This window comes from Leiobunum rupestre, chromosome 9, assembly GCF_980474605.1.
Source record: "Leiobunum rupestre chromosome 9, qqLeiRupe1.1.hap1, whole genome shotgun sequence".
Lineage (NCBI taxonomy): Eukaryota > Metazoa > Arthropoda > Arachnida > Opiliones > Sclerosomatidae > Leiobunum > Leiobunum rupestre.
In genome coordinates, this window is record NC_143392.1 from 20,209,226 (window position 1) to 20,235,386 (window position 26,161).

Sequence of the window (26,161 nt, forward strand, 5' to 3'; positions counted from 1 at the left end):
ACGAGTGCTGCCATCTACAAGAGCAAAACGAAACTAAAAACCGTACCTTGAGTATATCCAATGACATACTTAGGCGCGATATTCAAATTATAAAGAAGAATAACAAAAGTCAAGTTTGTAAATATATTTTAATAAAAAGTATTTAAATAGTTTAAAATTGAAACGTAGACAAAAAACGTGAACACGTTAAAAACTAGTTAATTTCACACAATTCATTAGGACTAACACAAAAATCTCTCGTCAATTAGAGCCTTGCGAACTAAATTTCGACGTCCAACACTCTTCCTAATCGCTTGAATGACCTTTTCCATAAATAAACATATTTTTTTCAATTATTTTCAATTATCCTTCTAATTTTACCAACGTATTACTTACTTTTGAGGCAAAATAAGTAAAAACAGCAGCCGTAACGAAATTCTGAGACATAGAATCAATTACCGCAAACAGCAACACTTCAAACACTATTAATGTACTTTCTTGTCCACATAAGAGAGCTTCATCGAATGAATGACCATTATCTATTAAAAATTAAAAATATCACACTGATTTTACCAATATTGACCATTTGAAAAACAAAACATACCATTGTAAAAAATTCCCTTATCTGTGACTTCGGCAAACTCAACATCAAGTATATTTTCCAACAGTAACCTATCTCTAATGACATAATCTAAGTCTTTGAACGCCTGAAATGGTAACAATTACAGTCCAAACGTTTTCACAAGTAATAACATAAGTTCATAATTATTTTTCGCATAAGTATGCCAGTTCCCTAAGTTGACATTAGTACGACCATAAGTAACATAATAACCATAAGTATGACACTTCCTATTGCTTTAATGCTAATTTTCTAACCGAACCTTTTTTCGGCACTGATACTCTCTTCAAGCTGTGACTTGGACTCGCGACTTACCGTTTTGGATGACTACGTTTTGATAAAAACTTAAGCCTAATATCGGAGAGCACGTTCTGGAGTCGCGGGGGAGCTTTGGCTTTGTTTGGAAGCCCGCGTGCGAATCACGCGTGAAAAAAAAAACATAAGCTCGTGGCGCCGAGAAAAACTTTTTTAATTTTTATCATTTTAGCCTAATATTCCGCCTATCTATCGGAAACCAGATATTTAGGCTTAGCGGAAGTCTCGCATATTTTAGACACTAGAGGGCTCTGTGCTGAGAAAACATCTTGATTACACAATATTTATGAAAATCAGTTTGGTTGTAAATATCGTTAATTGTCATACTTATTGATATTATGTTACTTATGGTACGACGTCACAAAACACTGACACACTTATGGAACGTAATTACAAACTTATGGTAATAAATAACCAATACTTACATGATCAATAAAGCCTGATAAAAATTTATTCATCATGAGATATGTGTTAACAACACGGTCGATATCAACTTTGGATAATCTTCCACCAGCTCCTTGCATCCGGTCTGACGTTTGACTATACTGGCATATTAATTCTAATTAAATTGACGATTAACTTTAAAAGATTGTGTAAGTATTTACGGTGCGCAGAGGCATAAGCAGTCGTTGATACTGTTCGTAAACACCCTCGGGGAGGGACATTTGAAACGTTTGCTGCTCCGTATTGGGCAAAAGTCCTCGATGTCCGCACAAATCTTCTTCCTCTCTTCTCAAATGTTCGTGCATCTCTTTCATATTGATGTCGGCTCTGCCATGCGTCGATCGACCATGAATGTAATACCCGTACTTAACCATGGTCATTATGAAGACGCTCACCTACAGTAGTAAGACGTAGGGTTTAGTCACAACTCTGACTAGAATCTTACCATAAGTCTATAATTATTTTTCCCATAAGTGTGCTAAATCTTTACTGAGAACCATTTATAGAGTTACCACACATTTTTGGTGTCCGAGACTCGAGTGGGTTGAGAGATGGGTAACCACAACCAAAGATAATAAAGAACTCCGTACCCTAGATTCGAATTCAGAGAGCCACGGCCAACTGTGATCAAAGTTGGCCGCGAGAGAGCTTTCCGATTACCCATTTCCGGCATGTGACCTTCATCGGCTGCTGTAGGGCGCTATCTATAGTTGCCATTAGTTGGTTACCATGGTAATTATGCAGCTAATTTTTTCCGGCAGGAAATGGGTAAATCTAGGTTACGAGGTTTATATTATCTTTGTTGAGCGTCGACGCAAAAACTGTCCGTTAGGCCTAGCACCATTTTTTGCGTCTAATTTGAACTGCCTTGGGTATTAGCCTAACTGATTTTTAATTATTAAAGTATCAATTACATTACGCATATTGACGAACCTTGATAATTATAGACTTAGATCTAATTGATCATAAAAGTACAACATACATTGCTAACTGAACACAAATCGACAAACTGTTGGAGCTTATCTTCGAAGAACCTCTCGAAAATGACTTTATGCACCGTTAATTGCAAAAACGCCACCAGCAAATATATAGATGCGCCAATTGCGAATCGGCATATCAAATTATATGGCGTATAACGCTGATAGTATTCTCTGTTGAAGTTTGAAAATGGGTCGGATAAGGATAGAGTTTCGAATCCAACCACCTGAAAAATATCAATATTTTATTCAAATGAATTGAAGTTCGGGACGCCCCAAGGGGGTTCATTCCCCTTAACGCAATGGCCCCCTAGCTTATTTGGTCAAGGATAGTGTGTCAGAATTTATAGACCATACCACCGGAGGTCTATCATCATAGTGCCCTACGCCAGCGTCCACCTAGCACGGACAGGTGACAAATCCAGCATGGAGTACCCTACTACTGATGGTCGCACCATTGACGCAAGCCACTCAACCCAGCAGAAGGTGCAGCAATGGGACGACCAATCCCCACTTCGCACACAGCAGTGGGATTAAGAGTGGATGCTGTAGCAACTCCAACCGACACTCTACCTACGTAGGTAAAGAGTCATACCCTTTGGAGAGAGCTCCTAAAGGGGAACGACGGGCACACAGCTGGCACCGGAGATCCCGGTGTGCTCCAAAAGGCCGGGAAACAGGACCACTGCGCCTCATACGGAGACCCGCCGCCCCCCAGCAGGCCACCCAATCCGCCGAGGTGGCCAGTTTGCAATATTTTTGCGTCGATGCCAAAGTTCAGTGGAAACCAAGCATACTTCTTTTGCGTCGAAGCGTTATCAGAGAGAATTTAGATAGGGAGAAGAAAGATGGGTTCAGAATGTAGCTCACAATACCACGTGATCTAAATTCTCTCTGGCGTTATTGCGCTAAGGAAAACCAGCCCTTGAGGTTGTCCAAGTCATATTGTACTTACGTTTAAAAAGAAAAGGGTCGTGAATAATTGGAAACTGGGGCAGACTCTTCTCAAAGTTTGCAATTCCGTCCATCCACTGGCTACGAAATAAACTCTCCAAATGCTGGCACCACTGATTTCGTTGCTTCTCTCCGTTAAAGAGGATCTGGAGATGGTGCGGCCCAACGCCGAGATGGACCCCGAAACGTTAGACGAGCCTTCGCCCATGGCCGTTTCGTCGGTAATTTTAACAGACTGACGACGGGTGTTGTTAGTGGTCGTTTTGGAACGAGGCCGTTCCCAGTCGATGAAAAATATGTTCGAAGAACATTGGTGGATCAAAATGTCCAAGAGTTGAATGCACTGAAATTCACATTCAATTACATTACTTGAAATTTTTTCACGTAACCCCTGAATATAGATGTCGCTACACCCTTCAAGGCATCAGTCTGACGCGGGGGCAGGACTTAACGCTCCGCCCCCCTGCGTTGTCACTATTGCGTAGCGGGAATGAAATAACGCGTATGGCCAGAGTTTGTCTCTCGCGCAGAGAGGGAAAATAATGCCGCAGCTAGACCAATTGGAGAGCGGCATATTAGCGTCATAAAAATATATAATTTTAGTCCTTCCCCTTTGACAACCAAAACACAGTAAGGTGATCCTAGCTTGGACGAATAATTACTGGACTCGAAACCTAAGTAAAATCCCCGGTTCCACAATTTTGCATCGCCCGTCAGCGCTCCTACCGAGAGAATCACGAAATATTTCTATCCAAATACAAAACACGTGCGTAAAAATGTCAGATGACCCGCTGTTTTTAATAGAAGTGAGGCTTTTGGAATTTTAATAGGCTTTGGATTATTCAGTAATAATTGTATTGGAATAATAATGAAAGGGTAATGATTTAATTAATTTAAATAGGAAGTTCGCTTTCATGTTTTTGCAAATATAGTTTGTATGAAGGTTTTAATAGATTATAAATTTAAAAACGCCTAGTCGAAATGGGAATAATAAAGGTGTAAGCTTTGACGACAGTGACAAGCTGTAAACGCTAGGCCTAACGTCGTCCGCTAATATTGGGCACGTGTTTAGTATTTGGATAGAAATCTTTCCAATACTTAACACTACGGCGCTACAAGCGGCGCTGCCTAAAGCAACAATCGCGCCATTTAGTTTCGGGTCCAGTAATTCTTCGTCCAAGATCTATGTACATCTACATTCATGAGAGAATGGACAAAGTCGTCCGTACTTTCATGGCAAATGCGGCGCTTATGAACAACATCAATTGTTTTGATTGAGCTTTCGTTGGCAGTAAAAGATGGACAATGGATTGGCACTAAATTATATATAACATTAATTAAATTAATACACGTAGTAATGAATAGAGAAAAATATACCTTGAACATAACTAGCCAATTTAAAGCGGCGCAAAGAATCACTAGGAGAAAAGTATCCGCCAAGTTACCACAGGCAAATATCACAAATCTAAAGACACCCTAAAAATATCATAGGCACAGTTATTCTATTAATTAACTATAACATTTGACCGATTCTCAAAATGCTTACAGGGAAACCATCACTTAAAGCAAAGCCCTTAGCGGTTCGATTTTAATGTTTTAATTTATACTAGATGGCGCCAGTTTAAACATTTTGGAGCGATATAAATATTTATTTATTATGAAAATAATATTCTAACCCTAATTTTAAGCGATGCTTCATGTAAAAACTATGAACATAGATTTATAAAAACAAAACGCATGGAAATATTCATCGGTTTTTGGATAATTTAAAATATCCACATTTCTAACTGTTGGCGCCATCTGTTAAGATTTCTGGTATTTAAAAATCGACCTCTAATGGCGTTACTCCTTTGAAAGGATCGTCTATCTTGTGTATCGGTCTATTTCATTGGGGAAACGTACCAAAATATCAATCTTGTGCTTGGCTGACCTTTTGCCCCAACCCCAAGTTTGAAAGAAAGTGTAAAATAAAGCCAAAACGGATATCACACCCAATGAAATCTAAATAAACAAAAAATGAATGAAAAATGAATTTGTATTGATTAAAAATTACTAATTTCCTTACGGATATGTTAGACAGGGTTCCGGTTTGATCCATTTCGTAGGAAATTGAAAAATGAGACTATATGTAGAATAAAGATATTACGAATTGTCAAACTTCGTTTTGAAAAATTAAAAGACTTACAGATATTAAAACGTTTAATTTGTAATCATCTAAGGTCACTTCACTGTGTTCCAAAATTAGTAACGGTGGATATATCGCCCCAACGCTATCTTCCTCATCCTGAACGGTAACTCTATAGTTATAAGGGCGTAAGTTTTGATAAATATACAGTGTAAACAGGAAATTATAAATACACTAGGAATGTCTAAGGCAGACAACGGTGGCCCTGATGATTATCGTGGAAATGGGCATGGTTTAAGAGCGAGATTTTCGTTCACGCTGTGTTACGTTAAAGTCTGTACTGATTCGATGTTAAAGGGCCACAACAGTGTTTGAATTTGACCAATTTCCCGCGCTAGTTCCAAAAACAGGATTGGTAGTATTTGCTACCACGTTCTAAATTTGGGCGTTGGGCCGAATTTTTCAAACGCTGGTTTGGCCTTTTAAGCCTTAATAAGCCTTTCTATAAAGTCATTACGCTTGCCGAACTTGTTTTAATGTATCGCTTTCGTCACGAGACACGTAGGAGTTCAGTTCAGTTTTGAAGGTTAGATCTTTATAAAAAGGGGCGACTCGTCGAATTTTAATTCGTGTCTTGTTCAACTTGTTAAAAATGTTCCACGCGCTCTTTAATATTTTAGTGTAAAATGCTCGTGCATTTTTTTATTTCAGGGAGCACGCGCGAAATCGCTCGAGCCCGTTTACGCTAAAATATCAAGACGCGCGTGGAATTTTTTAACAAGTTGAATAAGACATAAATAGAGTTTATGCTATCGTCTATAGAGTGTTGTCGTCTGATACGATTTTGAAAACTTGTCACGTCACAGCTGTAGTGTTAATAGTGGCCGCCATGACAGTTACCGTTTTTTATCAATAGGCAAATTACAATGGTGACGTCGCAGGGTTTCAGACGACAACACTCTATTGGCTATCATAGTGAAACGTCACTTCTACGTCACGAGTGACGCGCCCAATACATCTAAACAAGAATGCCAATGTTACTTTATAGAAAGGCCTATTGTCTCGAATACGATACACCATTTAATCTTTATTAATAATTTAATAATTAACGTAAGCCACGCCCGGTTCTCAAGGTGGCAATGGGTTCTTAGACATTCCTAGTGTATAAATATGTAATTTCCAGGTGTAACCTTATTGAGAGTCGACTAGTGTAACGGAAAACTTTGGCGAGATCGTTTGATTCGTTTTCCTGTTCCAATTCAATACCCGTAACGGGATCGGTGAGGAAAAACCTTCTGGTTAATTGCCAATTTGATTTGTCACTTCCTATTTAATTTAAGATATTTAATTTACTATAGTTATAGTACATGGTTATATTTATTAAAATTTAGGGAGAATGACTTTGTTGAAAAACGGACGAAGAATCTAAGGGAACTCACTGTTCCCGATATTTTGACAGGGTAGGCGTGGCCTAAATCTGAAGGCTTTCTGAGGTACACCAGCCGCTTCGAAGCGCCTCAAGAATTCTGTTCAACTATCACTATGAGAGGCTTAGTCGGCGCTTAGGCAACAGTACGTGCGAGAAAGTTCAGTAGCGGCGCTAAGGGTGGGCTGAAGTGGGATTTAGCCCCCCTGCATTTCTGAGAGGGGCCACATATTTATATTAAAAGGGCCACATATTTATAATTAAGAGGCCACGTATTTTAATTTATGAATTTTCTTTATCTCTAGAAATTTGTTTTATTGCCAAGAAATTTTTTTCTGTTTACTCAATAAGATAGTAGACCATAAACAGATAGATTCGGGAGGAAGGGAGCGGAAATTGAGAGAAAGTTGAATGGACAATAGAAAGAAAAGAAAGGAAATTTAGGGAAATACCCTGGGCATGCACGTGTCCCCTCTAGGTCGGATATAAGGTCATATAGGGGTCCAGTAAACGCGACGAGAGCCGAACCAAGAAAACGACCTTGCTCTTCTCGCTTCCTGGAAAATTTATAAGGGGTCACTAAATTTGTAAAATGGAGTGTAGCTACACTCCATGGTTGTAAGGGCCACAAAATTCTTAGGGGCCACAAAATAATTAGCCCTCCTGTGAAAAAACCTTAGCGCCGCTACAGAGAAAGTTAGGTTAAGATTAGATAATTAATAATCAGCTAGGCTAATAAACAAGGCATCACCTTAGGCACCAGTCATCCAGCGACTTATAATTCCTTTTAAACAGGTGGCCGGGTTACAACGCGTATATAGGAGGGTGGTGGAAAGCCCTTCATGCCACGTGAGCCAACAGCTAACAATTACCGTTAACTTCTACAAGTTTTTATGGAAAGGGGAAACCGAAGAACTCGTGGGAAACTCCCGTTACTCAGTGGGGAGATAACTCAGTCAAATGCGGCTTACTGGTTATTTTTACTTAACATAATGTTTAATTACCGTTACTTCAAATTTTAAAGGACCAATTTCAAAAATAAAAGGTCTAAGATTTGCTAAGCCTAAGCATTGAACCGACAACAACGGCGCTATTTTGTCAAATTTGAACGTGAACGCTCAAGCTTCTCTATGAAACTACGCCGGAAATCTATTTCAGCGACGCCAAGTTTGTCTACATGGAACTAAAATTAGTCGTGATTTTCCTATTTCTAGAGCGTGACCGGTTTTGGGAGAAACGCAGTGTTCCAAAAATACCACTTTTTGGAATATTGAGCATACCACTGGTAAATAATGGTAAATATGGTAAATAATGGTAAATATGGTAAATAATGGTAAATATGGTAAATATTGTAAAATATGGTAAAAAATGGTAAATATGGTAAATATTGGTAAATATGGTAAATAATGGTAAATATGGTAAATATGGTAAATAATGGTAAATATTGGAAAATATGGTAAAAAATGGTAAATATGGTAAATATGGTAAAAAATGGTAAATATGGTAAATATTGGTAAATATGTAAATATGGTAAATAATGGTAAATATGGTAAATATTGGTAAATATGGTAAATATTGTAAATATGGTAAATATGGTAAAGTATGGTAAATATGGTAAAGTATGGTAAATATGGTAAATATGGTAAATATGGTAAAGTATGGTAAATATGGTAAATAATGGTAAATATGGTAAAGTATGGTAAATATGGTAAACAATGGTAAATGTGGTAAAGTATGGTAAATATTGGAAAATATGGTAAATATGGTAAAAAATGGTAAATATGGTAAATATGGTAAAAAATGGTAAATATGGTAAATATGTAAATATGGTAAATATGGTAAATAATGGTAAATATTGGTAAATATGGTAAATATTGGTAAATATGGTAAATATTGTAAATAATGGTAAATATGGTAAATATGGTAAAGTATGGTAAATATGGTAAAGTATGGTAAATATGGTAAATTATGGTAAATAATGGTAAATATGGTAAAGTATGGTAAATATGGTAAACAATGGTAAATGTGGTAAAGTATGGTAAATATGGTAAATAATGGTAAATATGGTAAATAATGATAAATATGGTAAATAAGTTAAATAATGATAAATATGGTAAATATGGTAAATAATGATAAATATGGTAAATAATGGTAAATATGGTAAATAATGATAAATATGGTAAATAATGGTAAATATGGTAAATATGGTAAATAATGATAAATATGGTAAATAAGGTAAATAATGATAAATATGGTAATTTATGGTAAAAATGGTAAATAATGGTAAATATGGTAAGTAATCATAAATATGCTAAATATGGTAAGTAATCATAAATATGCTAAATATGGTAAGTAATCATAAATATGCTAAATATGGTAAGTAATCATAAATATGCTAAATATGGTAAGTAATCATAAATATGCTAAATATGGTAAGTAATCATAAATATGCTAAGTAATCATAAATATGCTAAATATGGTAAGTAATCATAAATATGCTAAATATGGTAAATAATGGTAAATATTATATGTGAAATCAAGAAAATCACTAAAAAAAGGAATATATTATCAACAATAGTTCTTATTAAACTTTATTCTAATTACTCTACAAGACCTGTTCTAAATCTTAATGGTTTTATGTCCTTATATGTAGATTTCAGATTTAAATACTGTCATAAGTTAATAACTTATGATACTGTAAATAGTTCGTGGAAATATATTATATACTATTATCTACCATTTTTTACCACTTTTACTATTTTATACCATAGTTCTATTTTAATTTACATATCATTATTTACCACATAATTTATCACCTGTTAAATACCACTTTGGAACCTGTAAAAATTGTCCAGCGCAGTCATTCTCCATCAATATAAAAAAAAATTGATAATGATAATTTACCTCTATTTACAAAACTTCCTTTATTATTTAAAGTTTTAATTAATACTGGAACGGGATAAAGGTAGGGTTTCTCGTTATTATAATTTACTAAAACTGAATATTCAATGTTAAGGAAAAACTTAAGGGTGCAACGCCATTGGAAGCCGATTTTTAAATACCCGAAGTCAAATAAGATGGCGCCAGCAACCCGAAACGTACATCTTTTAAATTATCTATTAAATAATAAATAATAATAAAAACATCCCCTTAGAATAGTGTTAAAAATGGTTTTTGTTTATAAATCAGTTAGTACTTATTCCCTTCCCTCCAAAACGTTCAAATTGGCGCCATCTAGTATCAATAAAAGCATTAAAATTTAACTCCAAATGGCTCCACTCTAAACATTTGTTGCTCTGTAAGCAAATTGTGAATCGGTCTATTTCATATATATAAAAGGATACAAATTTCGTAAAAAATCAACTTGGAACTGTCCCATAAATTTTTAACCTTCAAATCGCACTGTTTAAAAGAGTTTAGTGTAAAGTATTGTTATTATAAAAGCGACAAGATGTTACCCGATAGCGCTAGCGACGGCAGGGCAAACGTAAATAGTTGGTTTCACCACGGCAAAAACGTCACAAAGTCGATCGTCGACGCAAAAAATTACCTTAGGCCTAAAGCTTGTTTTCCACTAGCGCGCGTCATAATCAGCGTTGCCAACCGTACTATAATTATGGTACATTTCGATAATTTTACCTTTCGAATTTTTCCGTACTATATTTTCAATCGCGTACTATATAGTACGCTTTTAGCGATAATTGTACTATAGTTCCGATATTTGTGCGATTATTTAAGAAATAGTAGAAAGTTCTTTTTGTTAACATAAGAACGGCGTCTCCAGTTTCTTATGTTACTCCTAGTTGGCTAAGAATTTAAATATTATACTCCTTGGAGTGTTTAGTTTGTACTCGAAAATACGACCGACTTGACTAATCAAGCGTGTTGCAGCCTAACGAAAACGAAATATGTTAGTAACGGCAAACTATGATAAAGTGCTACCATGCTATAGCGAGTAATCAAAGTTGGCCGTACTTGTGTACTATAATTTTTTAGAAAATTCGATAATTTTTGGGCTTCGATACTATAATTTCAGTTTTGGGACCTGGCAACGCTGGTCATAATGTTATTTTCTTTATGCGCGTAAAAACGTTTGAACGTTTCAAAGCTTAGAAACGCGTCGTTGCGCGCGCCAGTGGAAAACAAGCTTTATGAGGAATTTTAACGTTGACGCCGTCCAATCGAAGAAAAAACATTGTGTCGGTGAACATGGACGCAAAAATATTGCCTTAGGCCTAACGGGGAATTTAAACGATGACGCTCACCATTGTAGCAAAAACACCACGTCGATGAACATGGACGCAAAAATATTGCCTTAAGGCCCATTTTCATGCTCGCTGGTAGCGGATAAAAATCGTCAAAATTCGCATCCGCCACTCGCAAGCGTGAAAATTAATCTAAAATATCTGTTTGAAACAGATCGACGCGGAAAGTGAAAAAGCGTGTAGCGGAAACGGATTTTGTCGATTTTTACCCGCTACCAGCGAGCATGAAAATGGGGCTTTAGGCCTAACGCGGAATTTAAACGATGACGCTCACCATTGTAGCAAAAACACCACGTCGGTGAACATCGACGCAAAAATATTGCTTTAGGCCTAACGAGGAATTTAAACGATGACGCTCACAATACTAGCAAAAACGCCGCGTCAGTGAACATCGACGCAAAAATATTGCTTTAGGCCTAACGAGGAATTTAAACGATGACGCTCACCATCGTAGCAAAAACGCCGCGACGGTGAATATCGACGCAAAAATATTGCTTTGAGGCTGGTTTTCACTAAGGAAAAACGCCACGACGGTGAACGTCGACGCGAAAAATTACCGTTAGGCCTAATACAATATTTTTCCGTTGACGCTCACCGCTGTGGCGTTTTTGCCCTAGCGAAAACCAGCCTTTAGGCCTAACGAGGAATTTGAACGTTGGCGCTCACCATCGTAGCAAAAACGCCGAACGGGAATATTTCGGATCGACGTGTTTTTACTCTAGTGAAAACCAGCCTTTAGACGTAATACAATTTTGTGCGTCGACGCTCGACGTTGCAACGTTAAAGGTAGGCTTAAAGCTGGTTTCACACTCGACGGAAAATTAGCAGCGTAAAGTTGAACGTTAGCGGTATATCGAATGGGAATCAATTTTCAGCTCGGCGTTTATTATCGTCTTTCCGTCATATTTTCCGTCGAGTGTGAAACCAGCTTAAATCTTGGTATTGCATTGCCAGCGCTTTCAGATGGCGTAATTTATACCTTATAAGAACGTCTAACGCCAAATACGAAATCACTTTCAGATCGTTGAGAAACTGCTCCACACGGATCCAGCGTCGAGGCCGTTAAAGGGAACATGTCCAAGAAGGTACCATTGAAACTATAGGTGGTGGCAACTAGATTAAGTCTTGACGCCTAATCCATATCGAACAATTAATACTCTCAAATTAGTATCAAATTAAATGCAGGCAAGAACAGATCGAAGCAATTAGGAACCAACGAATATAGCATTGGGGTCTGAAGGCATGTTCTACTATTTATATTTTTGGACTTTCCTACTAAATATTTCGTGGCGCCACCTGTTGTCTAAAATGGGACTACAAAAATATTTTTTTATTTTAATTATTAAACAAGTTAAACTCTAATTCAAATAATAATTATTGGAAATATATTAAATATAAAGACATAATTTACATACTAAGTATTATAAATTATTTATATTATTCTTATAATTCTAAATAATTCTAAATTAAATATTATTAATATATTTTATTTATTTACAATATAATTTTATGACTGTTTATCTTATTCAACCAAAGATGGCGTCTACGACATAATGCTCAATTTAGCTCCACCCCCAAAATTAAAAAAAAGAGTACGTCCAATGGGCTGCTAACTCCAATGATTATGAGGACACCCTATGATTAAATCACGATTAGAATAGATTAAAATTAAATCTGTAGCTTTGGCAGTACAAAGATTTAAAATGCTTATATCATGATTAGATTAGATTAAAATTAAATCTGTAGCTTTGGCTGTAATAAGATTAAAAATGATTAAATCATGATTAATTAGATTAAAATTAAATCTGTAGCTTTGGCTGTACAAAGATTAAAATGATTAAATCATGATTAGAATAGATTAAAATTAAATCTGTAGCTTTGGCTGTACAAAGATTAAAAATGATTAAATCATGATTAGATTAGATTAAAATTAAATCTGTAGCTTTGGCTGTACAAAGATTAAAAATGATTAAATCAGATTAAATTATTAATTATGCCCCTCGAGTACGTAAGGATATCCGTTTTATTGTTCTCAGTTGCTTCGATCTGTTCTAAATGTAGTTTACATTTTTTTCAGAATTAAAGGTAAATTTATTATTAACGTTCTTTTTCGTTAATATTTCTTTGGCGTTTTCCTCAGTGTAAAATAGCCAGGGTAGATTTTGTGGCCTAGGTAAAAACAAAATTACAATTTAGTACAATTTCTCAAATTACATCGTAATTAACTTACCATTCGTTATGGTCAGTATTTGCGGTCATTTCGAAGTATTTATCACAAGCCATTGAATCGTCTCTTTCACTGTTTAATTTATAGTGAGAGAGTACGCACAAATTGGCTAATACGTGGCAAGCGCTAATATTTTTCAACACCTTAATAAGTAATTGATTAAAATTTATTTTCGTTTAAATTATTTAATTTCAAATACTTGGCAGTTATAGAGAGCGGCTTGCAAATGTTCTTGAAAAAAGGCTGATTTCATTTTCACCCCATTCTACGTTAAAATATAACATAATTTTATTCAGACTGCCTTGTTAATATCGTTTAATTATATCAGAAGCATATAAAATCTATTTCACGAAAGAAGTGTTAATCTCCGTATTGGGTAGTCATACGTCAGAGCTAAGCCCCGCCTTGAAACGGCCGCCATGACATCAATTTCACGTAAGCCGCCTTCACACTAGACACCTTGAAATCGTTTTAAAACGGTTTCGAAAGATCAAACCGTAAAATTTTGCTGTCGAATGTATTTATTGTATGGCTATTAATACAATCGACACCGAAGAGGTTCAATTTTATCTTTCGAAACCATTTAAAAACGGTTCCGAAGTGTCTAGTGTGAACGCGGTTAAAGTGTTGTTAATTTTCCGGAAAAATAAAAAATTTAAAAATAAATTATATTTTAAAGGTTTTTAATGTTTTTAACTTTTTATCGATATAAAATGTCTAATATCAGTAAAGATACTACAAAACATTAATAGCGTTACATTGTTAATCAGTTTAAAGCTAATCTAGAGGTTTAGTTTTACTTTCAGATTCGAAAAAATGAGGCGAAAATGCCGCTTTATTTAAATTTGTAAACAATATTAGACTAATCATGGAATTAAAACTTTTTGTTTTTTTTTCGGAAAATACGGAAAATTTTGGTAATTTTTCGACTTACAACACTATTTTCACGTGACAGATAACGAGGCGAAACGCCACACGATCCTGCGAAATAATCACGTGACCACCATGGGCATCTTAATGTCGTGGACGTAATACACGCGTTACCATAGCAACGAACAAAAGCCGCACCCACGAGCAAGCTACGACTACTCAAGGGCGTATTTAGTAGGAGGGGCTTGGATCGAGGGGGCGTTCCATTTGAGTCTCAAGGGCGGCGAGACGTTTGCAGCCCACCCAAAATGAAATCCTCGATACGCCCTTGCTTATTGGGTGCTTGCTTGTAGCGTCGTCGGCATACGCCATAAATAAGCCCCGCCTTAAAACGGCCGCCATGATATTACTATCACGTCACAGATCACGTGGCAAAACGCCACCCTATCTTGCGAAACAATCACGTGACCGCCATGGGTGTCTTAATGTCATGGCTGACCTATACGCGTTACCATGGCAACGAACAAAAGCCGCACAAACGAGCAAGCTATGAATACTGCTGATATTAGGCACTTTAAATATTTACAATCGCAGGCTATAGCTGATTTTATAAAAGTAGTTTCGTAAAAAAATAGTGCGGGTCGAAATCGGTCGAAATACATTGTGTACCGAGTTTCTAAAACAAGTGCAGCAGGGAAATTTGGTTTATCAATACCCCCAGGAATCCATACCTCTACTTGGAATGCTTATCGCGGCAGATTTTCGTCTCGATGTGGCTGACGGTTTTTTTGACGTCACTATGTTAACTTAACAAACAACAACGTTAGCGGGGATTTTTTTATCTCGTAGGCGGGGCCAAAGCCGTCAGAGTGATCTTACCATACGCGATACGCCCAGATAAGCATACCAAGTAGAGGTATGGATTCCTGCTATCCCTACGCAGTGTAGTTCTAAAATCCGTGGTTTGGCGGGAAATTGGAATCTGCTTCGGGCCTGCGAAATTACACTTTTCATTTTAATGGCCGAGATGGATACTTATCTCGTAAAGGGGTATCTTATATACTTCTGATTGTATAAATACTTGAAAAACGCACTTCGAAAGAGACAGTGGACCAGGCACCAGTCGGAGGTAATAAATTTAAAATAGGAACGCAAGAACCGCCACTTATCACATACTAATTAAATATATTTTAAGCTCATTTTAATTTAATTTAATATAATATATATGTGAAAAAATTACTTTATCAGGGGGACAAGTGCAGTTTCCCGCAGATGCAATTTGAAAATCCAACGGGCATTGTACACATCTAATAAATTTAATGTTAATCAATTTAATGTGAAATTTGATTATTTTAATATTCACCTCTTTCCGGTTGAATCTGGCCAAGTAGAACTTGGACATGGAACACATAGCTGTTTCCATGTGGAATTTTCAAGTCTTTCCACTTGAAAAAGATTTAATTTGATATAGTTAGTTATGGTCTCGAAGGGGCAGAACTTTAAGCTCCGCCCACGACATTGTCACTAACACGTGGTCGAAAATAATACGTGTACGAGAAAAACTGTTCGTCTATTGGCCGAACAACAGCCAATGAAAAGTCGGGTATTAGCCTATCTGATTATTATTATTAACGGCAATATTAAGTTTAGGGAGCTGTTGGCTCGCGTGGCATGAAGGGCTTGCCACCACCCTCCTACGCATTGTAACCCGGCCACCTGAATTAATGACTTTAAAAGTCGCTAGATGACTACGACCTAGGGTGGTGTCAAGGGTATTGACCTAGCTGATTATTATTATTAACGGTAATAGTAAGTTTAGGGAGCTGTTGCCTCGCGTGACTTGAAGAGCTTGCCACTACCCTCTTACGCATTGTAACCCGGCCACCCGCGCCACCTGAATTAATGGCTTTAAAAGTCGTTAGATGACTACGGCCTAGGGTGGTGTCAAGGGTATTAGCCTATCTGATTATTGTTATTAACGGTAATAGTAAGTGTAGGGAGCTGTTGGCTGACTTAGGATTGTGTGGTTTATTATTATTATTATTATAACTATGTTTTTTTATGTTACTTAAGATAAGACTAAAATATTGTTTCTTTAAGTATGGCACTTTAAATACTCTTAAGTCTAACGGAGCCTTTGACAGCGCTTAGCTAGAGGCCTTGTCTTCCAGCGATGATGTTATGGCAATACCTACCCAGAATTCCGTGTTCACAAGGTAGGCAGGCTACGGTGTCGTTTTGGACGTGCGTACGGGAACATTTTACGCAGTTCCAACCATCAAATGAAGACACCTAAGCAAATAGTTGAACACACAGTGTGTTAGCCATTGAGTTGGGAATAAATAGAGGTACAACTAAATCTGGCTGGCGCGGGACCAATTTCGTTCAATAAGGAGACTTTATCAACTTTATCGTTCTACCGTGGCGGCATCTGTCTCTAGTGGTGGCAACTATATTGCAATGGAATTTTTTCTCGAATCTGATGCGAAATTGAAATGTATGATTACTCGTAACAAACCAACCTTTGAAGTTGTTTAAAAATAATTTTATTCTGTCAACACGATCCTTTTTAACTCAAGTTACGGTGAGTTAGCTAATAATTATTTATTTTTAACCATATAACTATACAAAATATAGATGGCGCTACCACCTAATTATGCAGATGAATTTCGTACAGTCTTATCAGAACAGGTCCCGCGTAACCATGGCAACCGAAATCGTTATTGTAATTCTAGCAGTATTATTCCCAATTCAATGGCATTAGCTTAAAGTAGACCAAATACTGTAATTGTTAAAAATAGAACATGCCTCATCGTTTTGACATGGTTGACAATTGACACCTGGTCTGTTGCCATTCACGAGCCTGTGTTGAGGTCGACATTCGCAAGACAGTCCTAGATCAAGAACGCGAAAGAGATATGGTAAAAAATTCATGTGTCCACGCAAGAGCTTCGTACCTAGTGTCTTAAAGATATAATTATCTATAGAGATATTGTTACATTGTTAGTGTCAAAGATTTAATTATCTATAAAATTTAAAGTACTCAAAAATTCTGAAGTGTAAAAACCCCAAAATTAAAGGACTGTTTAACAGACGAAAATCCTGCAGTTTAACGAGTTGTCTGCTACGTGGCTCTATACAAACTGAAAGAGCTAATTGGAAAAGTCTGAACTCTTTAAAATATTTTTGTGACCCTTTAACAATAACTAAATATTTTAATCCATTTTAAATCAAAAATTGGGTCGAATTTTAAAAGGGATAAATGTGTATTACAAGAAAGTAACGCTAAGCAACACGCCAGGTTTCCACCATAACACGTGTTTCTAAAGAGCGCGCATTGATTGTACAATCCGGGCGCCAGCCGGTCTGGGCTGGTTCCAGCTGCAAGCGTCAGCCGCTAAACCAGCCAAGGAGAACAGAGTTCATTGAATCTATAAGCGCGCGTATTACAAGTACGCCGTGTATACAATATTTACCGTCAGGAGTTCCCCGTTGAAACTGCTTTTGATCGGCGTCCAAGCCGCCGCATTCTCGGCATCGAAGTTCCGTAGAATCGAAATACTCTGATTCGGAGCATAGGTTGGGTTTGACCAGTGGAAAAGATGACGTAGGGTGTTTCGCTAGGCATAGAGTTGCATAGTAGAATTGGACGCAAAGTATAATAGTCAATCTAACGGTTCTAACCCGTACCATTTCAGGAGAATAAATGTAAAGACTTCTTTTTGGTCGACGTTCATACAACATAATCGCGCTTGCCGCAGCTGGTTAGAGCCATGTCGACACGCGACAATTAACGGGACTGCAGCGATAACTCCATCTAACCCAGAACACGTAATCCGTCTACTTAATAAGCGTATAAATGGACCATTCCATAATCAAGCGCTCTCGTAAAGTCTCATTCTATGAAAATTGCGAAAACCGAAAATAGGGATTTTCGAACGGTCGTAGAATGAGGCGACATCTTTTGGTAAAATTTCAAACTACCACGTTTTGAAAATTATACAAATTTTTAATGAAACAATAAAATAATTTACGTTATATTAGTTGAATGATAATAATTAAAATGCTGGTAATCAATAAACTTAATTTTAGTATTGTGATGATTGTAGATGGCAGCAGCTACCCTACTTTAGGCGCGGTTTTTGAAAATATTTTTTTGGTGAATTTAAAATATCAATGCAATTTTATTATCTAGATAAATGATTAAAGTATAGAATTATTCATATTATTGTGTAAAAAAAAATATTTTTGATGAATATATTTAACATATATTCAATTAAATATTGTAAAAAATATTTACCTGTAAAAATTAAATTAAATATTAATCTATCCTTGGAAAAATTAGAAAATAAATTCGACTTTTACACAACATAGTAATAAACCAAAAAAAAACCTATCACATGATACCGTGGACACTAATTAATTTATTTTTTGTGTAACTCGATCGAGAAACATTTAGTCTAACACCTGACGATGACGTGGGGGCACGTCGAAACATGTAGTGTCAAAATAAAAGATTCGATTGTGTAAAAGTTGAATTTATTTTCTAATTTTTCCACGTATAATATGCACGAGGCAAAAACGCACTTAAATTATTGAATATGAATCTATCTATACTGCTGTTGTTAATAGCTTGAATAGGATCCCGCTGATTTTTGGAAAATGCTTTTTAAAAATAAAAATTTATTATTATAGTGACATTCAAAAACTACGTATTACATTTTAAATTTTTCGGCGTAGTGATACAGGAAGTAAATTTTGATGCGCGCTGCGGTTAGTTAACGGTTACGCTGTTTAGTGATAAATTCGTTCGCAAACGGAATTGCGTAGGTATATGTTTAATTTTGACATTCTAGATTGGTCTTAATTACTTGGTAAATAGTAAATTATCAACTTCTGATAAAACCTAATATAAATTACGCAGTAAGAAACGCTTATACGATCAATAAATTGACAAAAATTCCCACAATTTTATACTAAAAATCACTATTACCTTCGACTACTACGAAAGGCAGGTATAGTTCACTAAATAAAGTTATCTATGTATTAGCCTAGCTGATTATTATTATATATTATTAGATTAGAGTTAGGTTAAATTTATTGTCTGCCACTAAAGGTAATGTAAGGCGCTTGTAAAAAATTTGATTTTTCATAAAAATATTTTCCTAATAACATCCACTTCTACATTAAGAAGATCATGGCAACACTGTTTTAACGGATTTTACAACTAAGAACTAACGCTTGGACAGAAAACTGCTAATTTTTCTACGTACATTAACACGGTGATTTTTCCGCGCGAGCTTGAGTGCAAAGTCCGAAAGTTACGAGATAATTTTTAATCTGTGGGTGCGCCTTTAAAAAACGGAAAAAGACTAGGCCATCTATGGATTAGATCATGAAGTTACTTTGATGATTATTAATGTTAAATGTCCACCGCTTTAGTTGTCTCAGGTAACATTGATTTCGTCTATTGTTGCCAAAAATTTCAACTAAAAACGTAGATATCGTAATATTTAGCCCAAAAATTCATGTAATTATCCATGTATCAGATATGGCTTACAATTAGATGACGCAATTTGAAACCACGCCCTTTATCCAAAAAACGTTATAAAGTCCCTTTAATCGCTCTATAGCATGTTGCGTAATAATTTAAATTTATCTCAAACCGAGCGTGAGTTCCTAGATTTGCCAATAAAGGAAGTCCATTCATATGTAGGATAGAGTGGAAGAACTTGGGAGATAAACCAAATTTCTTACGAATAAATATTGTGTATAAGATAAAAATGATAAAAAAATTAAACAAGTTATCCAACACTCGCCAATTGGAAATGCTTTTGGGTCCACCCCGTTTACACCCGACCGAATTAACAAAAATAAATTTAATTCCAAACGAGACTTCTAATCGATTTTTCGATAACAAATTGAAAATTAAATAATTAGTACAGAATGATAATTAAATATTTAAAAATAGGTTTGTCGAAACTTAAAAGAGGTATTTACTATTTACAACAGACGGAATGTTTAAAGATAAATTTTTTTATAAGATACATTTTTAACGACTTTTTGATAACAAATGCAAAATTAAAAATTAATTGTGAACATTAATCAAATAATTAAAATAGGCTTTTTTAAACGTAAAAGGGGTATTTACAACAGATACATTTATATATAAGATAAATTTTTAACGATTTTTTGATAACAAATGCAAAATTAAAAATTAATTGTGAACATTAATTAAATAATAAACTAGGCTTTCTTAGAAGGGGTATTTACAACAGAACAAATATACAATAAAAAATTCATTTCTAAGTGAGACGTTGAAACGATCAATTAGATAACTTATTGAGAACATTATTAATTAGAAATGACCAAAATATTAAAAATTAATTTAATTTCTGAAAACTAAAAAATAATAAGAAATTATTGGATAATTAATTGTAAATATTAAATAAATAATGAAAAGAGAAATAATAATAATAAGAAAGAGCTAAATTAGGTAATTAATTGTAAATATTATATAAATAATGAAAAGATAAATAATAGTTAATAATAATAAACAACTAAATTAGGTAATTAATTGCAAAGATTAAATAAATAATGAAAAGATAAATAATAATAAGAAAAAGCTAAATTAGGTAATTAATTGCAAAGATTAAATATATAATGAAAGATAAATAATAATAAGAAAAAGCTAAATTAGGTAATTAATTGCAAATATTAAATAAATAACGAAAGATAAATAATAATAAGAAAAAGCTAAATTAGGTAATTAATTGCAAAGATTAAATAAATAATGAAAAGATAAATAATAATAAGAAAAAGCTAAATTAGGTAATTAATTGCAAAGATTAAATAAATAATGAAAGATAAATAATAATAAGAAAAAGCTTAATTAGGTAATTAATTGCAAAGATTAAATAATAATAAGAAAAAGCTAATTTAGGTAATTAATTGCAAAGATTAAATAAATAATTAAAAGATAAATAATAATAAGAAAAAGCTAAATTAGGTAATTAATTGCAAATAGTAAATAAATAATTGAAAGAGTCTATCATTTCAATTCAATTAAGATAGATTTCCGATATAGAGGCAGCACAGACACGAACAACGCATGAATAAGAGGGTCAAATAAGCTGTCTTACATTTTGAGGTTATACGTTAGAAATTGACCCAAACAAAGACAGGGACTATGATTGCAATGGGCGTTTCCATCTCACAAAACACCGAAAGCGAAAAACTCCGAAGAAAGAGAAATTGAATTCGCCAGCGAAAACATTCGTCCGACACAGATCCGCCAGTAGACTTCTAATCAGCAGCGTGGCTCCTCCAAACACGATGATAATAATACCATTCTTATTGCTAGCGGTGACCGCGGTACACGGGGCCTCTTTGTCCAACTCGACGGACTTCGTGGAAGTGATCGAAATCGAAGTGGACGACTTAGAGAACGACACGGCGACTAACGACGCGTTGATTAGTTTGAATACCCTCGGAGTCACTGAGCAGTTTAAGTCCTTGGAATCAGGGTGCCACTTAAGCGAGTCCCAGGTGGACGAAATCAGGAGTCACGGACCGGTGGTTGATCGAATCGTCGATTACGTCCTCGATGTGGACAAACACGAGACCTACCGCCGTTTAACGGAGTTCGTGGATTCGTTCGGGTCCCGGCCGAGCGGAAGCGCGGCGTTGGAGGACTCGATTAGCTTCCTGTTGGACGGAATGAAAGCTAAGGGTCTGGACAACGTCCACGGCGAAGAGGTCACCGTGCCCCATTGGGTTCGGGGGCGGGAAACGCTGACCATGTTGGAGCCCCGCCAAAACAAGATGGCCATTCTGGGTCTCGGTGGGACAGTTGGTACTCCCCCGGAGGGAATCACAGCCGAGGCTCTGGTTGTCACTGATTTTGATGATTTGAACAGCAAAAAGGATCAGGTTTGTGCTATTTACTTCATTCCGTTTAAGGGGGAAGAATACTCCGGCCTTTGTCTACTTTCGCGCTATTTCAAGCTGAACTCTTTTAATTTTGTATTCTAACTTATAAAATTAATATTTAAGTGTAGAACAGCCTCTTGTTTAGTGCCTAAAATAATTTTGACAATTTTAAATTTAAAAGTAATTAAGTTATTACGTTTTAATTCGGACCCCGGAGCTAAACAAGTTGGGCAAGCGCCCAAACTACCCTTTAGTTAACTATTAATATTATGGTTATCAAAATTATTTTAAGCACTAGAGGAAGTGTCAGCCTAATAAGAAAAATATAATTAAATTATGTAATTGTTAAAACAGAAACGTTCAGCTTGAACAAAAAAGAGGCTTTTACTGTATTCTTCCCCAATTACAATTAACTAACAAGTTTAAGTACATGCTATTTCCTAAAATATACATTACCAAAAGTTTATAAAACGTCTCTTACGAGATAAGTATTCAACTAGGCTATTAAAATGAATGTTTAAGCACTGTTAGGAGATGCGTACTTATCTTTAAGAGATGTATTATGTACTTCTAACTTTACTTATTTTTCTTAAATACATGTACAGGTGTTTAAAATGTTTTATATCAGAAGTATATGATATATATATATATATATCTTATACTACTAATATTACTCATCTGAAACATGTTTATCGTAGGCACAATTCCATTTTTCACAATACATTTCGGAAACAAAGATACTATGCTGAGCGAAATTCATAAATAATGATTTCCTGTATTTGTTAAAATTCTATTTGATCACATTTTGATAAAACTCCATTTGATCAGATTTTGATAAAACTCTATTTGATCTGATTTTAATAATACTCTATTTAATCAGATTTTGATAAAACTCTATTTAATCAGATTTTGATAAAACTCTATTTAATCAGATTTTGATAAAACTCTATTTGATCAGATTTTGATAAAACTCTATTTGATCTGATTTTAATAATACTCTATTTAATCTGATTTTTATAAAACTCTATTTGATCAGATTTTGATAAAACTTTATTTGATCAGATTTTGATAAAACTCTATTTGATCAGATTTTTATAAACGTTTACTTGCTCAAATAACATTTGATTAACTTTTACTTGCTCAAATAACATTTGATTAACTTTTATTTGATGAAATACCATTTGATCGGAATTTGCTAATCTTTTACTTGCTAAAATCAGAATTTGATTAAGTTTTATTTTTACTGATATCAAAATTTCATTAGAAATACATTCCTTACCAAAACGGTTGATAAAATTTTGCAAATTTTATTTAACTTTGATCAAAAAGAAGTGTTCTTTGATCGAAATATAACTTAATCAAATATTTTTTATCAAACTTTGATCCTAGTTTAATAAAATCATGCAGGTCAGATTTTGTAAAATTTCGATAAAAATATTTGATTAATTTTGAGAAAAATATTTGATTAATTTTGAGAAAAATATTTGATTAATTTTGAGAAAAATATTTGATTAATTTTGAGAAAAATATTTGATCAATTTTGAGAAAAATATTTGATTAATTTTGAGAAAAATATTTGATTAATTTTGAGAAAAATATTTGATTAAATTTTAATAAAAATATTTGATTAAATTTTAATAAAAAATATTTGTTTAAATTTTAATAAAAATATTTGATTAAATTTAAAAAATATTTGATTCAATTTAAAAATATTTGATTAATTTTGATAAAAAAATTTGATTAATTTTGATAAAAAAATTTGATTAATTTTGATAAAAAAATTTGATTAAATTTTAATAAAAAATTATTTGATATAATTTTTATCACTATTTGATCGGTAAAGAATTATTTGTTAAATTTATATCACCATTTGATCGGGCCAATTTTTGATAAAATCAATTGATCAAAATTTGATTAACCATTTTCATAAGAGCAAAATTTATTACAGAGGCAAAATACAATTTTATAATAAAGCATCCTTTGGTCGTGTAATTTTCACATTTGACACTATCGATTTTCAAATGGACCTGAATTTAAAATTCTAGGGACTGTGTTATGATACCACTAGTTTCCGTAGAAAAAATTTAAATACCGAACTTTTTTTCAAGCGAGGGTTTCCCGATAAATTTGAATCTGAAATTTTTATGGGGTTCCATTAGGTGACAAAGATTGAGAACCACTGTTTTACCTTGGACGAATAATTACTGGACCCGAAACCAAATGGCGCGCTTGGTGCTTTCACGGCAGCGCCGTTGTGTCAAGTATTGGAAAGATTTCTATCCAAATAATTAACATGTGCTTAATATTAGCGGTCGTCGTTAGGCCTAGCGTTCTTAGCTCGTCCCTGTATAGTCAAAGCTTACACCTTTATTTCCATTTCGACTAGGCATTTTTAAATTTATAATCTATTTAAACCTTCACTCAAACTATATGTACAAAAACGTTAAAGTGAACTTCCTATTTAAAGTAATGAAATCATTACCCTTTCATTTTTATTCCCATACAAATATTACTGAATAATCTAAAGCCTATTAAAATTCCAAAAGCCTAACTTCTATTAAAAACAGCGGAGCAGACGACGGAATGCGGGTCATCTGACATTTTAAGGCACGTGTTTTGTATTTGGATAGAAATATTTCGCGATTCTCTCGGTAGGAGCGCTGACGGGCGATGAAAATTGTGGAACCGGGGATTTTGCTTAGGTTTCGAGTCCAGTAATTATTCTTCCAAGGTTTTACACCCAAAGCACGCGGTAATTTTGATCATTGTATGCCCCCGCGGTTTTGGCGGGGAAATTTACTGCCATTGCAAACTACCTTAAAGGGAGTACAACCTTTTCAGGATTAGTGGCAATACATAATTCCCTCCCAGCATATTTTTAATCAAGTGTTACACATAGTGTGAATTACAGTGGTTTATAAGCAATTATCCCTCTATAAGTATTCTCGCTTATGTAGTGCTTCTATATCTGATATCTAGTAGAGCGCCTTTCGTGAATCTAAAACTACGTACCTCATTATTAAGAAATTATATTTGAATAAATATCAAAACTATAATGAATATAATTAATTTATAGCTCGGATATTGTTGTTTATTTGTTAATTAAGGGTGCATTTAAAAAATACACACTAAATATGAAACAATAAAGGTTTCAAGTGAGCAAACCTTTTCAGGACGGGCACTCTTTCTCTAATAGAAGAATTGGGTGTTTCTACTATCGTTCTAGACTAGCGCCATTAGCGACAAAAGGGAGAAGCTAAGGCACACCCTCCCAAACCAGGAGGGTTCTACTCCCTTTAGTGAGCTTAAATGCGTGTTTCAGGATTATGGATACTTATAGCGTTCGATATTTTTCTAATCGGGATGATAAACATTTGAAACCATTTCCGCAGGTAGAGGGCAAAATTGTGGTTTTCGCGTACAAGTACGAAAACTACGGGCAAGCAGTGGTGTACCGTTACAATGGGGGCATGAAGGCTTCGAAACTGGGCGGCGTGGCTGCTCTGATTTCATCGTGCACGGACTTCTCTTTGTACACGCCCCACACGGGACAACACGAGTTCACCGACAACGTCACCGCCATACCATCAGTGTCCATCACCGTCGAAGACGCCCAAATGCTGTTACGTTTGTCCCAGAAAGGTAAGACGTTGTCTAAAAATCAGCTAGGCTAATACACAAGGCACCACCTTAGGTCAAGCGACCTTTGAAGCCTTTAATTCAGGTGGCCCGGATTAAAGGCCGATAACTAAAGGTGAATTAATGGCATTAAAAGTCTCTGATTGACTAGGGCCTAAAGTGGTGCCTTGGGTATTAACCTAACCGATTATTATTAATTTTATGAAGAACTATCACCGAACTGAATTTCAGAGATATTGCGAAATCAAGGTCTAGTTCAATACAGAGCCCCCTGGTGTCTAAATAGGTACCAGGTAGTGGCGTAGCTGAGAACTCAGAGGCCCCCCGCAAAATCTCTATGGGGCCCTAATTTTAATTTTTTTATGGTTAGCGGGGCCCCCCGAAGCTAT

At 35.0% G+C, this 26,161-nt stretch overlaps 2 protein-coding genes across 6 annotated transcripts in view; one reads left to right on the forward strand and one right to left on the reverse strand.

The window, feature by feature from the left end:
• Positions 1-116: 116 nt before the first annotated feature.
• LOC149926793 (meckelin) lies at positions 117-18,084 on the reverse strand. 2 transcript variants are annotated; one of them, XM_090159469.1, is made up of 25 exons: positions 17,678-18,084; positions 17,010-17,095; positions 16,397-16,493; positions 15,565-15,646; positions 15,442-15,508; positions 15,296-15,376; positions 13,531-13,596; positions 13,335-13,474; positions 13,171-13,273; positions 12,084-12,236; positions 10,184-10,241; positions 9,744-9,836; positions 6,604-6,739; positions 5,474-5,585; positions 5,354-5,410; positions 5,191-5,289; positions 4,666-4,764; positions 4,518-4,604; positions 3,290-3,631; positions 2,340-2,561; positions 1,519-1,752; positions 1,339-1,458; positions 584-686; positions 376-518; positions 117-302 (listed from the first exon to the last, which is right to left on the reverse strand). In XM_090159469.1, the coding sequence occupies exons 1-25, from the start codon at positions 17,943-17,945 to the stop codon at positions 222-224; spliced, it is 3,129 nt and encodes a 1,042-aa protein (XP_090015595.1). In that variant the 5' UTR covers positions 17,946-18,084; the 3' UTR covers positions 117-221. The 2 variants fall into 2 exon arrangements, 1 of the variants encoding a protein (XP_090015595.1); XR_016474126.1 differs by lacking the exons at positions 117-302; positions 376-518 and having other exon boundaries at positions 593-686; positions 1,339-1,453.
• Positions 18,085-18,927: 843 nt separating this feature from the next.
• LOC149926794 (carboxypeptidase Q-like) overlaps positions 18,928-26,161 on the forward strand; it is a 28,025-nt gene continuing 20,791 nt past the window's right edge. Inside the window, exons 1-3 of one of the 4 annotated variants that reach the window (XM_090159471.1) lie at positions 18,928-19,027; positions 21,276-22,133; positions 25,526-25,775. In XM_090159471.1, the coding sequence (XP_090015597.1) occupies positions 21,537-22,133; positions 25,526-25,775 (847 nt within the window). In that variant the 5' untranslated portion in view covers positions 18,928-19,027; positions 21,276-21,536. Of the gene's footprint in view, positions 19,032-19,612; positions 19,653-21,271; positions 22,134-25,525; positions 25,776-26,161 lie in introns of those variants that run through there. The other 3 variants (XM_090159470.1, XM_090159472.1, XM_090159473.1) reach the window with 3 other exon arrangements.